Source organism: Eleutherodactylus coqui, chromosome 1, assembly GCF_035609145.1.
Source record: "Eleutherodactylus coqui strain aEleCoq1 chromosome 1, aEleCoq1.hap1, whole genome shotgun sequence".
Classification (NCBI taxonomy): domain Eukaryota; kingdom Metazoa; phylum Chordata; class Amphibia; order Anura; family Eleutherodactylidae; genus Eleutherodactylus; species Eleutherodactylus coqui.
Genome location: NC_089837.1, coordinates 322,797,154 through 322,811,711, shown reverse-complemented (window position 1 = coordinate 322,811,711; position 14,558 = coordinate 322,797,154). Strand labels below are relative to the sequence as shown.

At 43.8% G+C, this 14,558-nt stretch overlaps 1 protein-coding gene across 5 annotated transcripts in view; it reads left to right on the top strand.

Annotated features, from left to right (window-relative positions):
- Positions 1 to 5,989, top strand: part of KDM1A (lysine demethylase 1A) — a 45,280-nt gene extending 39,291 nt beyond the window's left edge. For all 5 annotated transcript variants that reach the window (XM_066575066.1, XM_066575065.1, XM_066575064.1 and 2 more), the window contains exons 16-19: positions 1,013 to 1,127; positions 1,277 to 1,404; positions 3,607 to 3,753; positions 5,449 to 5,989. In XM_066575066.1, coding sequence (XP_066431163.1) covers positions 1,013 to 1,127; positions 1,277 to 1,404; positions 3,607 to 3,753; positions 5,449 to 5,628 — 570 coding nt within the window. In that variant the 3' untranslated portion in view covers positions 5,629 to 5,989. The remainder of the gene's footprint in view (positions 1 to 1,012; positions 1,128 to 1,276; positions 1,405 to 3,606; positions 3,754 to 5,448) is intronic.
- Positions 5,990 to 14,558: the final 8,569 nt, after the last annotated feature.

Here is a 14,558-nt window from a genome sequence, read left to right as displayed (position 1 = left end):
ATAATCATGATTTTTTTTTTTTTAAACCTGTGTGTGAAACCACCCGGATGACGCAAAAAAAAGTATTGTTCTAGAAAGGTTATAAAACTATGAATAAAGGCACACACATTGTATAACCTGTCGCAGAACAAAAAGTACTTGATGTCTACTCTATGTTAGAAAAATATATGTCACCGCGCTGCAAGGTACTTAGTATTATATGAAGAACGCTTTTCCTTTAGCAGTAGGCTTAAAGGGAAGCGGTAGCATAAGAAAGACACTTACTGGGGAGGAGGGGGGTGTGTGGGAACAGAAACCCCCTCCTTGAAGTGTAGACTCCAATCACAGAAGATGGTACACGCCGGTGTACTAGATAAATCCAAGGTTCTTTATTGGTGATAAGGCAACGCGTTTCGGTGTCACAATGACACCTTTCTCAAGCCATAAAATATTTTATGGCTTGAGAAAGGTGTCATTGTGACACCGAAACGCGTTGCCTTATCACCAATAAAGAACCTTGGATTTATCTAGTACACCGGCGTGTACCATCTTCTGTGATTGGAGTCTACACTTCAAGGAGGGGGTTTCTGTTCCCACACACCCCCCTCCTCCCCAGTAAGTGTCTTTCTTATGCTACCGCTTCCCTTTAAGCCTACTGCTAAAGGAAAAGCGTTCTTCATATAATACTAAGTACCTTGCAGCGCGGTGACATATATTTTTCTAACATAGTGTATTATACATTTCTTTGTGAGGGCTTCCCTGTACCAGGGAACCCTTATTAATGTCCTGCAGCTCTCCGGCTAAACACGCGGATCGGGTACTCGCGGAACCCCAGTGGAGTGCAATCTTCTGAAAAACCTTGTGGCGCATTTCTACCTTTTACACTTTGATGTCTACTCGCACTGGGAAAAAATCCTGGTTGTGAAGTAGTTAGCAATTGGTGACAGATTTACTCAAGGTTCTAAAAGCAGTGGAAGTAATCTTATCAGGGCATGGAGAAAAGCAGCTCATGATTTGGAATTTGTCTTTTTAGGTGGTGCTCTGTTTTGACAGAGTATTTTGGGACCCAACAGTTAATTTATTTGGCCATGTCGGCAGCACCACCGCTAGTAGAGGGGAGCTGTTTCTCTTCTGGAATCTTTATAAAGGTAATTTTTATTTTCACCAACTTTTCATCTGATGGACATTTATTTACCAGTTTCCCTTGGACTTTGGTTTTGTGACAGACTTTAATATTTTTAGGTGCACTTAGTAGACGCTAAAACTAAACGGTACATTTTGTTGTTTTCTCTAACAGCACCAATACTGCTGGCCCTGGTAGCGGGAGAAGCGGCAGGAATTATGGAAAACATCAGTGATGATGTTATAGTAGGACGCTGTTTGGCCATTCTGAAAGGGATATTTGGAAGTAGTGCGGTACCCCAGGTAAGGAAGGGTTCCTTCGTTTTTTTCTGCATTATCTTATAGCTACATAGTAACGTTTTATATGCTAATATTTATGTAAAATGGTGCTCCCTGTGCCGTTGGCCCGTTTTAAAGTGACTCTCTCACCTACTTTTAGCCCTATGAGCTATGCTGCTTGTGTTATACTTGCCTTCCCTGTCGTTCCCCTCTGTTACTACTGAAAACTGCTGCTGCAGGGCATTGAGCGGCACTGCTAAGTAGTCCACCCATTATGAAATTAGACCTTGCGGACTACTTTTTCCAGGCAGAGGTCTGGAAAACCTCTTCTTTTCTTTTAGAGGTTTTCCAGGCAGAATACTACTGATGACGATAGGTCATTAATGGTTGATCAGCTGGGGTCCGTCACTCGGGACCCCGACCGATCAGATCAGCTGGGTGGGTGCATGCTGTCAGTGCCGCAAATGCACAGAGGTCACAGTTGAAGTCTCCGCGCCGACCTCTGTGTAGTGGTCGGCCCTTGTAACTGCAGGCACGGCTCTCACTGAAATCGGGGGCCAAAAGTAGGTGACAGATTCCTTTTAACTTACATATTGCCTTTGATTAAACTTCCTGCACACTCACATCCTAATCTTCTGCTATGACAGAGAATAGAAACACTCAATGACTCTGTTTTTGCATTGAACCTGCAGAGGCGAATAATCTGTCTTGTCTTTGCAGGCACATCTGGGCTACTGCTTAGACAGAGTGCATTGGGTCTCGGCGGGTAACCAGCATGGTATTACTAGGAGAACCCATACACAGCACAGGATTAGTGCCTGCGGCCAGGGTCCATTATTAGAGCTACTATTGTTGAATGGGTGATGGGGGGAATTACAGAAATAGTTTGTTTTGGGGGTTTTCTTTTCTTTTTTTAACAGCTACTAATATGTTCATTGCTGTGCCTGCAAACTGGCTGAGCGTGCAGACACAGGGTAGTGAATGTCCATTATTCACTATTCCTATTTATCTGTAGCTAGCTGAATGCAGATATACCTAGTAGCTCCCTTGTTAGCGGAATAGGGGTAGGGGCAGCATTTCAAGAGACTTTTTCTACTGAAAAGCATACAGAAATTCCACTCACTGTAAATCCTCTTTCTTTTAGTCCAAGCAGCACCAGTTCATGCTACTGGAAAGTAGGACAGACGGTATCATTTAACTAATTAATTAATTAGCCACCCTATATTGCATATCGGTTAGCCATCCACATTGTGTACGGTCAGGTAATAAGCAGGACTGAAGACCTGCTAAACAAAAAATTTTAAGTTTTATTGGGAGGGAAAACTGCCGCAGCTAGGACTGGAGGAAGCAGAACTTGCAGTAAGTAGAAATTAAACTTGACGTTCACAGCAGCAGTACCAATCTGGGTTTGGCAATAATCAATGTCGGGGTGGATGACCATTAACTGTTGTCCCCAATTCCACATGTCTGTGATGTGGCAATTGCCTGAGTAGAATAGACTATAATGGGTTGGAGAATCTGAAGACCTGTTTGGGTTATAGCTTCCCTAAGGCTGCCTGTCCACGGGTGTTTTTGAATTGCGGAACGCAATGCATGCTTTCCATAGCTTTGCTATGGAGAGTGCAGCCCCCTTTCCACGAGCGGCGAATCATTGCGCATGCAGCATAATGTGAATTGCCGTAATTCTCCGCGGTCAGCCTATCTGTCAGATAGGCTGACTGTGGACATCCGTCTGCAGGCTCCTGCTCCTGGGCAGCGGCTCCTGCGGCGGAGATCCGCTGTGGGATACCGCAACGCCCATGGACAGGCAGCCTAACTCATCTGGAGGGGTTTGCTTAGGGACCTACTGGTGTCTCCATATTCAAGGGGGGGGGGGGGGGGGTTCTGATCTCTTAAGTCGCTTAGTGTATCCCATATAGACTTCCAAAGCTCTACTGACCTCCAAGGAATGGAGTCTTATCTGGGTAGAAGACAAGGCAGCTTAATTACAGAAGAACACAATGTGGCTAAGGTGCCTAATTAAGTGATAAGGTGTGCCCTGCTTTCTAGGAGGATGAAATCACTATTGGTGCTGCTGCTGTGGATGCGAAGGAATATATTGCTGTTTCTTTCACATCTGCTCTTTTTTACAAACCTGCTGCACATTTCCACTGGGCTTTAACATTGTGCTACAATTACATATTTTAATAAAATTATAATTGTGTCTATTTTTTAAAACACATTCAGCCAAAAGAGACAGTGGTAAGCCGGTGGCGTGCTGACCCATGGGCTCGGGGATCGTACTCTTACGTAGCAGCTGGCTCCTCTGGAAATGACTATGATTTGATGGCTCAACCAATTACTCCAGGTCCTGCCATTCCAGGAGCACCACAAGTAAGTTTTCACTATTGAAAGGATTCTGCAGCTCGCATATTTTACATTTTAGAACAGATTCATTTGTAATGCAGGCTCACATGGTGAGTGCAATGGCTTAACGACTGCCAAACTGATTTTTTTCCTCTATCTCCACTGTACTAAGCTTTCTTTGATCTGAACAAATAAATTAGTGTTACCCTACCCAAGAGCTTTGGGAGAAATCCAATCAAAATGATCTTCTGATGTCAAAATTGTCACGTTGGTGAAGTCTATGATCTTGAACCACCGATGATATTCAGAATGAAAGCTCTGCATTGAGATCTTAGTCCTTAAAAACTTTGGTACTGCTTATAGATTTGTTACTGAAAATCTGAGACAAGGAAATTGCACTGTATCATCTTCTGGTGTAAAATGACTCCTTCAATGGAAGCCTTTAAACAAAGGCTGGACAGACATCTGTCTGGGATGATTTAGTAAATCCCTCATTGACCAGTGGGTTGGACCTGATGACCCTGGAGGTCCCTTCCAACTCTACCATTCTATGATTCTTGAACACTAGGTGTGAGAGCCCTGCTCCCAAGAACTTACAATCTGAAATTCATATTTTATTCCCCAATCTAGTGACTGCTGTATAGGATTTTTTTAACCCATTAACCACCGAGCACCTTAAATTTACAGCACTTGGTCCTGGGCTTTAAACCCTGCCTTTAGTTAAAATATGGGGGGGTATTAAAGCCCCTGCTTCTGCAATTGATTAGCAGCAGGACGGGTTGTCAGATGTTAGACCCAGCTAATAACCTGGAGGAGGAGGCAGGAGTGGTTTTTAACCCCTTCTCCTTTCCCTAGTACACAGCGCTCAATGAGCGCTATGTACTAAGTGAAAGCGGAATTGTTTCTTCCACTGCGTGAGCCGTCAGTCACGCGACCGCCGGAATCCCCTGGCACAGCAGAGCTACAGGGTCCTAGCCGACCCTGATTAGTTCTGCCAGTGACTATTATCACTACAGGGGATGTTTTCCCCTGTAACTGGGGCTCCTATGGATGCCGCAGCTACAGTGAAAGTGTCAGATTAAAAAAAAACATGAGAATGTCTCCCAGAAGACTTATATGACGTCATGGGGGGCATAGATGGTAAAAAAAAAATAATTACATATATAAGTAAAACAAAATTACAGAATAAACTAAAAAAAGAAAATAACCCAAAGCCTATGCCAACCAAAACAATTGCCGTATGCGCCCTGCAATTCGAAACCATACATTTTTTTTTTTCAAAATGTCCAAAACAAAATAAGGAACCCATTAATATACTTTATTTAGGCATAAATGTATGAATTAAAAAAAAACAAATGTTTAAAAACTTTTTTTTTGCTTTTTTTTCCCTCAATAAAACTAAAAAGACCAAATGGGTAAAATCCTTAAAACGTGTCTGGGCCTTAACGTACAAAATAGCCTGGTCCTTAAGGGGCTTAAAAACCCATCGCTACAGTGTCACACTTTTTAAATAAGCATATGTTGTCTTTTTTTCCTGCCTGCCTTGCTGCATGCTTGTGTAACGTTCCCCGTCAAGTCCAGTAGACTGTACAAGGAAAGTTTTTATTCCATGCAATTTAATGACTTGATCCTTTGTTGTATAATGTTGTTGTGTCTAGTTTCCCCCACTCCCTCATTAATGTACTAATATTTTTTTTTGTTTCACTTACCACCTTTCTGCAGCCCATTCCACGATTGTTCTTTGCCGGGGAGCACACAATTCGGAACTACCCTGCAACTGTCCATGGAGCTCTACTGAGCGGTTTGAGAGAAGCTGGACGCATCGCTGATCAGTTCCTAGGTGTCATGTATAATATACCTCGTCAGGCCACCCCAGGGGTTCCTGCACCTGCTATGCCGTAAAAAGCACATTGAACGGATAAACTTTTAAATGGAAATACCATTTTACAGTACCGGACTTTTATATTTCTAGCTGCTGATCAATGACATACCAGAGTGACTATCATAATCTATGGATTTGTTTCTTCCACTTATTTTCTAGCAAGACATTGAATCCCGGTGTTAAAATGTTGTTGGGTAGATCGTAAGTGCTATTCTCTAGCATTACTAGCTACATTTTTCCGTCATGAATTTTGCCTCCTAATGTTTAAATAAACATTACTTTTTGGCATTAATTAATTTTATTTTTATTTTATTTCATTTTTTTAAATTTTTGCTATTAAAGTTATGTCTCATCAAGTGTTTTGTATATTAAACAACTTTGTGAAAATCGGTACCGATCTTTATTTTAGCTGAAGCCTGAATAAATTCTGAAATGACCCATGCAAAGTTCAACCCTCATAGCTGCCTAAGGCCGCCTGCAGACGGCCGGGTCGGATCCCGCTGCAATAATTCTCGCAGCAGGATCCGACCCGCGTCCCTGCAGGAACTAGTGGGGGTCTTGCCTGCTCCAGCGGCTCCAGCTCTGTGACCTGCCGGCCAGCATGCGCAGAGCCGGCCCGGCACTACTGACATTTCTATGCGGGAATCACAGGAATAGAACATGACGCAATTTGTTTTACGCGCGTGATTTCACGTGGACAAATCGCGGCCGTCTGCGTAGGATTGCGTTTTCTAATGCTATCTTATGGCAGTGGCCACGTGCAGAAATTCTGCGGGAAATCCCGTTGTGAAATTTCTGCTCATGTGCAGGGGGCCTTAAAGGCGGGTTTCCATCTCAGCCAATCCTGATGGCAATACTCCTGTGTATGAAACGGATGGGCTGTTTGCCCGACTGTTTCTGTAACTTCCAGGCTGTCATATCCGTAACTCCCATAGAGGTAAATGGGAGTTAAAGGCAGTGCAGCAAAGAAAGCCATGTTTATGTAACTCAGCCCTTTCCACATCAACCGTGAGTCCATAGAAAGGATGGCCAGGCATTGGAGGGTACTGCGGGCAGCATTGACAGTCCAGGCCCACTTACTGAACTGGTCGTTGGTGATTTACATATACCACTATCTGGCTTTGGGAATAGAGATGTTGCTGGAATAATTTTTGGACATCATGTTCCATTGGCGGAGCCCCTGAAGCATCCAGAACAGCGGACCACCCCAAAGTGACTTCCGTTTTGAAAAATATATTACTCAAGGAATTAAGAGTTATAGTGAGTGCATTACTTAACAGTTAACGTAGTATGAAGGCAGAAAAAAGACACGTCCATTTGGTTCAGCCCACCACACCCCCCAATGTTGATCCAGAGGAAGGCAAAAAACACCAATGAGGTAGAAGCCAATTTTCTCTCTTTTAACCCCTTAGTGACGGCCCTATCGTAAAACTACGTCCTGCTGTTGCAGGACGTGTATGGAGGGAGGTAGCGGCGCTATCTCCCTCTATACAGCGCGGGCATCAGCTGTTTATTACAGCTGACACTCGCGGGCAATAGCTGCGTTCGGCTGATCGCGGCTATTAACCCTTTAAATGCCGCTGTCAATTCTGACAGCGGCATTTAAATCCCCCGAACACTGTTCAGGGGTCCCGCATGGCCCCCCCGCGGTGAGATCGGGGAAGCCGTGCAGGTGTCATGGCAGCCGGGGGCCCTAATGAATGGCCCCAGGGCTGCCTTAGCAGACAGCCTATCAAGCCATCCACACAGGGTGGCTTGAAAGACTGCCTGTAAAAAAGCAGTATGACGTAATGCTATAGCATTACGTCATACTGCAGGAGCGATCAAAGCATCGCATGTTAAAGTCCCCCAGGGGGACTTCAAAGTAATGTAAAAAAAATAATCAATAAAGTTTTTTTAATTGTTAAAAAAAAAAAAGTTATAAAAGTTTAAATCACCCCACTTTTGCCATATCCATTATTAAAAAAAAAAAATCATATAATAAAAATATGTATTTGATATCGCCGCATTATTTTTCCCGCACGGTGAACGTCGTCTGAAAAAAAAAAATAAAGAACGCCAGAAATACACTTTTTTAGTTACCCTGTCTCCCAAAAAAAACGCAATAAAAAGCGATCAAAAAGTCGTATGTATTCCAAATTGATACTATCGGAAACTTCAGGACATCCCGCAAAAAATGAGCCCTTGCTCAACTAGCTCGACAGAAAAATAAAAAAGGTATTGCACAAACAAAATGACCGCAGAAAATAATTGAAAAAAATTTAATATCTTAAAAAAAAAAAAATAAAAGTACTACAGCAAAAATAATACTATACAAGTTTGGTATCGTAGCAATCGTACTGACCCATAGAATAAAAATATTAGGTCGTTTTTGTTGCAATTTGGGTGCTGTAGAAACAGGACGCACCGAAAGATGGTGGAATGTCGTTTTTTTTCCATTTCTCTCCGCTAAGAATTTTTTAAACGTTTTTCAGTAAATTATATGGTACAATAAATAGTGCCATTGAAAAATACAACTCATCCCGCAAAAAAACAAGCCCTCATACAGCGACGTCGATGGATAAATAAAGGAACTACGATTTTTTAAAAGGGAGTAGGAAAAAACAAAAATGGAAAAAACCTCCGTCACTAAGGGGTTAAGGGAAAAAATTCCTTCCTGACTGTAATATGCCCCGGATCACCGACCCTTCTGAAGTTATTAATGATTATAATATATAATATTATATCACTCATCATTGTACCCTTATCGAGTTTACCATCACCACGTCCTTGGGCAGAGTTCCATAGTCTCACTGCTCTTACAGTAAAGAACCATATTCTATTTCGAGGTGTATTGTGGAAGTTAACACTGAACTGTGAAAATGAAACTTTCATTCAAAAATGCCTCAGTTCAAAACCACATCAGTTCTGTGAAATTTGTGATCCTCAGGCATTTGTTTTATGGCCGTCATAGAATTGCAGGATCACACTGCATGCAATGTCTTTTAAAGGTCCCACTGAAAACAATGGGCGAAGCGTTCTGAGGGAACGTGAAAAAATAGCACATGCAGCAATTTATTTTATTTATTTTATTTTTTTAGGCATGGCTGTAAGGAAAAAAATTGCTCATGTAAATAACTGCATTCCAAAGAATGGAGTTCATATTTGCGCGTCTTGTAATGCACAAAACGTGTGCATATTGCCTAACAAATTATGAATGTAAACTGCTGTGTGGGCACCCAGCAGATTTTGCTGGAACAGTTTTCAGATGCCATGTCGCAGTCACTCCATTTTGGAAACTACACCCCTCCAAGACATTCAAGGGCTGTACTGATCAATTTGACCCAACAGGTGCTCATTATGTTGGCAACAAGCCATGAAAAGGAAAATTTACATGTTTTCCAGTATGTAGGTTTAGCCCCAAATTTGGCATTTTCACCACTCTGTTTAACTAGCCTGGCCTGCTCTTACAGTAGACTGCATCTATGAATGTAGCTGCTTAGCATCTGCAATATGCCCAACATTTCCATCCCCCCTATTTATTTTTCAGAGTGGGACTTAAATACATTTTGGGGTCTAATTACAACATCCAAATTAAAGGAACTGTACAGAGGTTTTAAAAAAAAAAAAGGCTCAGATCAGCGATCAGATGGCCGTCAGTTCAGGTCCCCTATAGGGACTAAAACAACTTAATTATTAGAAAAAATCTGAAAACTTTAAACACCCCTGTTTTCCAATTTTTAACAAGAATAAAAACAAAAAATACACGTGCTATTGCCATGTCCTTAAAAACGATCTATTAAAATAATGTAGTATTCATTTCACATTGATAAACACTATTAGAAAAAAAAAAATTCACAACACCATAAATTTTTGGGTTTTTTTCTGTCACCCTGTCTCCAAGAAAAAAAGTTTTACAATGTGATCATAAAGTTGTTTGCAACTAGAGATGAGCAACCTACTCGTTTCGAGTAATTACTCGATCGAGCACCGCGATTTTCGAGTACTTCCGTACTCAGGTGAAAAGATTCGGGGGGGAGGCGTGGCGGAGCGGGGGATAGCGGGGAACAGGGGGGAGCCCTCTCTCTCTCCCTCTCCCCCCCCCACTCCCCGCTGCAACCCCCCCACTCACCCACAGCGCCCCCCCGAATCTTTTCGCCCGAGTACGGAAGTACTCGAAAATCGCGGCACTCGGGCGAAAAAGGGGCGTGGCTGAGTAGGTTTGCTTATCTCTATTTGCAACCTCAAAATGGTGTCAATAGAAACTACAGATTGTCCCACAAAAAACAAGCCTTCACGCAACCTTATCCATGAAAAGAAAAGTCAGAATATGGCAACAGCAGTGTCTTTTCCAGACGATGTATGAATTTTTTCAAGTAGTTCAATAAAACAAAACTAGATCCATTTTAAAATCACTGTAATTGCACTGACCCATAGAATAAAATGAAATAGAGCCTATCACGTGCCAACAGCACCATCTGATATAAATAAGCCTACACAATTTTTCTTACCCCACACTTTGCTCCCTTTGCTGTAACTTTGGTGTATGATGTTGGTGCCATTAGATGGCACACATGCTCACCGGTGCTGTAAAGTCATCACATGTGAGTTTAATACATTCAGGGAGCTGTCAGGTGGATTGTTAGTTACAATGTTAGGTCTATGGGCAGCGCTGCTGTGCTTCAGGCATGCGCTGGAATGAGTGAAGCGTTACTAAGCAACACAGCATACACTGCTAAGCTGCACCATACACTGCCTAACCAAGAGCGATAGAGAGACAGAGAGAATGTGATAGAGAGACAGTGAGAAGGATCAATAGACAGAGAGATAGTGAGACAGACAGACAGAAAGAGAGCAATAGAAAAAAAGAGAACGATCGAGAGAGTGATAAAGACAGAGAAAGAGTGATGGAAAGCAATAGAAAGACTGAGAGCGATAGACAGAAAGTGAGAGCAAGGGACAGGCAGAGATACCAAGACAGAAAGAGACAGACAGAGATTTGTAGGCTTTTTTTAAATACTGGTAATTATTAGGACAGTGTTTCCCAACGCCGGTCCTCAAGGCATCCCAACAGGTCATGTTTTCAGGATTTCCTGAGTATTACACAGGTGATGTAATTCTTGTCATTGCCTCAGACATTGGCACAGATGTTCTTACTATAGGAGATCCTGAAAACATGACCTGTTGGGGTGCCTTGAGGACTGGAGTTGGGAAACACTGTATTAGGACATATAGTAGCAGTGTTTCTGGTGGCACATCACACTCACAGTAGCTTGATTACCACATAAGACAAACACAGCTTGGCTCCTCCCACAGCAGTGACATCATTTTTCAATGGTTTCATTCTTATTTGCGATGTGTTCACTTAAGCCAAGTTGTGATTAAAAAAATCTACGATATCATGAAACAGCCTTGGAATTCCCTATAGAGCTACAGGGGATCTCCTACATATTGCCCCATATTTGGAGAGATAGAGGGTGGGGCTAGAGGGCTTCCCCAAGAGCCCCGTCCTCTCTCTTGGCTAGAGAAGCATCACTATGAGTACCCCTCTAGCCCCTCCCCCTTTATGGGGGTTCTCTGTCATTTTGGCAGCTCAAGGGCTCTACACCTGTGCAATGGGGCCTAAAACACCTTCAAGCAAAATGTCTTCTGAAAGCCACCAGCTGCTCCTTTTCGTTTGGGCCCCGTTGTGCATGCAGTCATAAGATCAGAGCCACAATAGGTATGTTTCTGAACACAGGGCAAACAGGGGGTATCCATTTTGGGTGGAAATCCTCATTTTCATGTGTACTACAGAAAAAAAAACTGTCTTTAAAATAACATATTTGCAAAAATATGAAATATTATTTTTTCTCCTCTAAATTGCATTAACTGCTGAAAAGAAACTGTGGGGTCACAATACTCATGAAACACCTCAGTGAATACATTAAGAGGTGTATTTTTTAAAATATGGTCATTTGTGGAGGTGTCTATCATTCTGACACCTATGAGCCTTTGCAATCTTGGCTTGGTGTAGGAAAACAAAGTGTTCCTCAAAATGTTAATAAATGTTTAACCCCTTAGTGACGGCCCCATCGGGAAACTACGTCCTCAGTAAGTGGGCTTTAATCCTAGAGGACGTAGTTTTATGCATCCTCTTAGGATTAATGCCCACTTGCCTGAGGACGTGACAGCTGCATGCTGTAGGTGCCCGGAGGTAGCCGACAGCATGGAGCTGTCATCCCGGGCTGCGGGCAGTCCCCCCGGCATTGCAATCGGCGCTATCCAATGGATAGCGCCGATCGCAATAAAGTTGAAAAATAAAAGTTAAATATTCAGCTGCCCTGATGGATCAAATCCATCAGGGCAGCTGAAAATACTCACCCGGCTTGTCCGTAGTGTCCCCTGGACATCTGGTCCTCCCGGACCCGCCGCCGGTCTTCTGCGCATGCGCGCCAGGCGATGATGTCACGCGCATGCGCAAAAGTCCGGGAGCCCCCGGCAAATTTAAAATCTCCTGGCTCCCAGCTCCTGAAGGTAGCCGGGAACCAGGAGATGTTACCGGGGACCGCGGTTCCAGTTTCACCTCCCCTCATGGATCCGATCCATGAGGGGAGGTGAAAATACTCACCTCAGGTCCGCCGATGTCCCGGGACCCGAAGTCCCCGTCTGCGCATCCGCGCCCGATGATTGACATCGGGCGCGTGCACAGAGGGGCTCAAGCCCCGGGAAATTTAAAATCCCTCTGCTCCTGGCTGCCATGTGTAGCCAGGAGCAGAGAGATTTCACCGGGGACATGATCACTGCTATCCAATGGATAGCAGTGATCATTTCAAGTAAAAAAAAGTGTAAAAAGTTAAAAAAAAGTTTAAAAAGTTTTTTAAAAAAGTTAAAAAAAGCTTAAGTTTCATCTCCCCCCCCCCCCCCCCGTCGCCAAAATGGCAGGCGTACCGCAAAAGCTGTGGATTGCCAGGATAATTGAAAATCTCCCTGCTCCTGGCTACAAAACGTAGCCGAGAGCCTGGAGATTTCACGGGGGGCTGCGGTGAGCGGTTTCTGATCACGTTTTCACCGTTATCCAATGGATAATGGCAATCACGTAAAAGTAAAAAAAAGGTGAAGGTTCATCTCCCCTCACCGATGCGATCGGTGAGATGAAACTTTTTACAGGAGGCCTCCGTATTTGCACCCCGCCGCGATCTTCCTCTGTGAACTTTCCCGGATTCTGCACATGCGACTGCCGGCAAAACACCGGACACATGCGCAGGAGTTGGGGAGTCCAGGAAACTTAAAATCTCCTTGCTCCCAGCGACCAATGGTTGCCGAGAGCCTGGAGCAGTGACCTTGTTGAGCGGTCGCCAGTCACGTGATAAAAAGGTAGCGATCACATGACCAGATAGAAATTACGGATTCCGCATGCGTCTGATCTGCGGTAATACGCAGCTCTATCGCATTGGATTACACAATTCCGCTCACATTAGTGGGTCGCAATTGCGTAATCCACTCGCAGAAAAGAGAACGCAGCAGGTTCTATTTTACAGCGGATATCCGCAACATAGAGCCTATTGTGCTCCACGGTCGCGGATAAACCCGCAGCCCATACGCAACTACATTGTATACGGGCTGCGGGCAGCCGGGTCATCGCTAAGCGACGGTGCGGGAAATACAAACCAAAAAAATGTACTGCGCATGACCGCCTGTGTGAGTAGGCAGTTATGCGCAGTACATTACGCGGCCGTACGCAGGGTCACGGCCGGCTCACAGCTGGGATCCGCTGCGGGCCTCCACAAGCGGATTCCACCTACGGCTGCGTGAGCCGGGCGTTATTCAGATCGCTACCTGTAATACGTATTTTACAAGAAGCCCCGGGAATGTTCGCCTTCATGCAGTTCCAGGAGCAGCTTGTTGAGCGTCTTCTGTGCGAGACTGCCGCACCTCATCAAGCTTACGGAGACTCACAGAGCGCCACTTTTTACACCCCATACCCGCTACTGAGGTCACGAAATACCCCCAAAAAGCATGAGAGGAGGGGGGATACACGGTTTTATTGCCCCATGTACCCATCCCAACCAGCCTCCGTAATTACCCCTGTCTTTAGAAATACTACACAGTTCACATTATTACTTTTATCTAAGATTTGGGGAACGCCGAAAAAGGCGTTGTGTGTGGGGGTGGGTGATTATTTTAAGGTGTCAATTTTTATTCCGTACAAGTGGGCAATGGGGCCTGGAATGTATTCAGTTGTGCCCTGCAATCCAACGAGTGTTCCCTCCATTACAGGCTTTGCCATGTGTCCTTTAAGTAGGTTAGGGCCACAAGGGGTATGTTTTTGAACACGGGACAAACGGGGGTATCCATTTTGTGGTGAAGGTCTTCATTCCTACGTACACTGTGCAAAAAAACCTGTTTTTAAATTGACAAAATTGACAAAAAAAAAGAAAATCGTAATTTTTTCCTTCGGCTTTGCTTAGATTCATTTAAATACTGTGGGGTCAAAATACGCAATACACCCCTAGATGAATTCGTTAAGGGGTCTAGTTTTTAAAATGGGGTCATTTTTGGGGGTTCTTTATCGTTTTGGATGCTCAATCGCTCTACAAGTGGGCAATGGAGCCTGGAATTTATTCCGTTGCACCCTGAAATCCAACGGGTGCTCCTTCCATTACAGGGCTAGCCATGTGTCCTTTAAGTAGATTAGGGCCACAAGGGGTATGGTTCTGAAAACGGGACAACAGGGGTATCCATTTTGGGGTGAAAGTCTTCATTCCTATGTGTGCTGTACAAAAAAAACTGTTTTTAATTTGATACAACTGCCAAAAAAATGAAAATTGTAATTTGTTTCCAACTGTTTTGCTTAGATTTATTCAAAAATTGTAGGGTAAAAATACACAGTGCACTCCTAGATGAATTTGTTAAGGGCACTAGTTTTCAAAATGAGGTCATTTGTAGGGGTTCTCTGTCGTTTTGGCCGCTAAAGAACTCTACAAGTGGG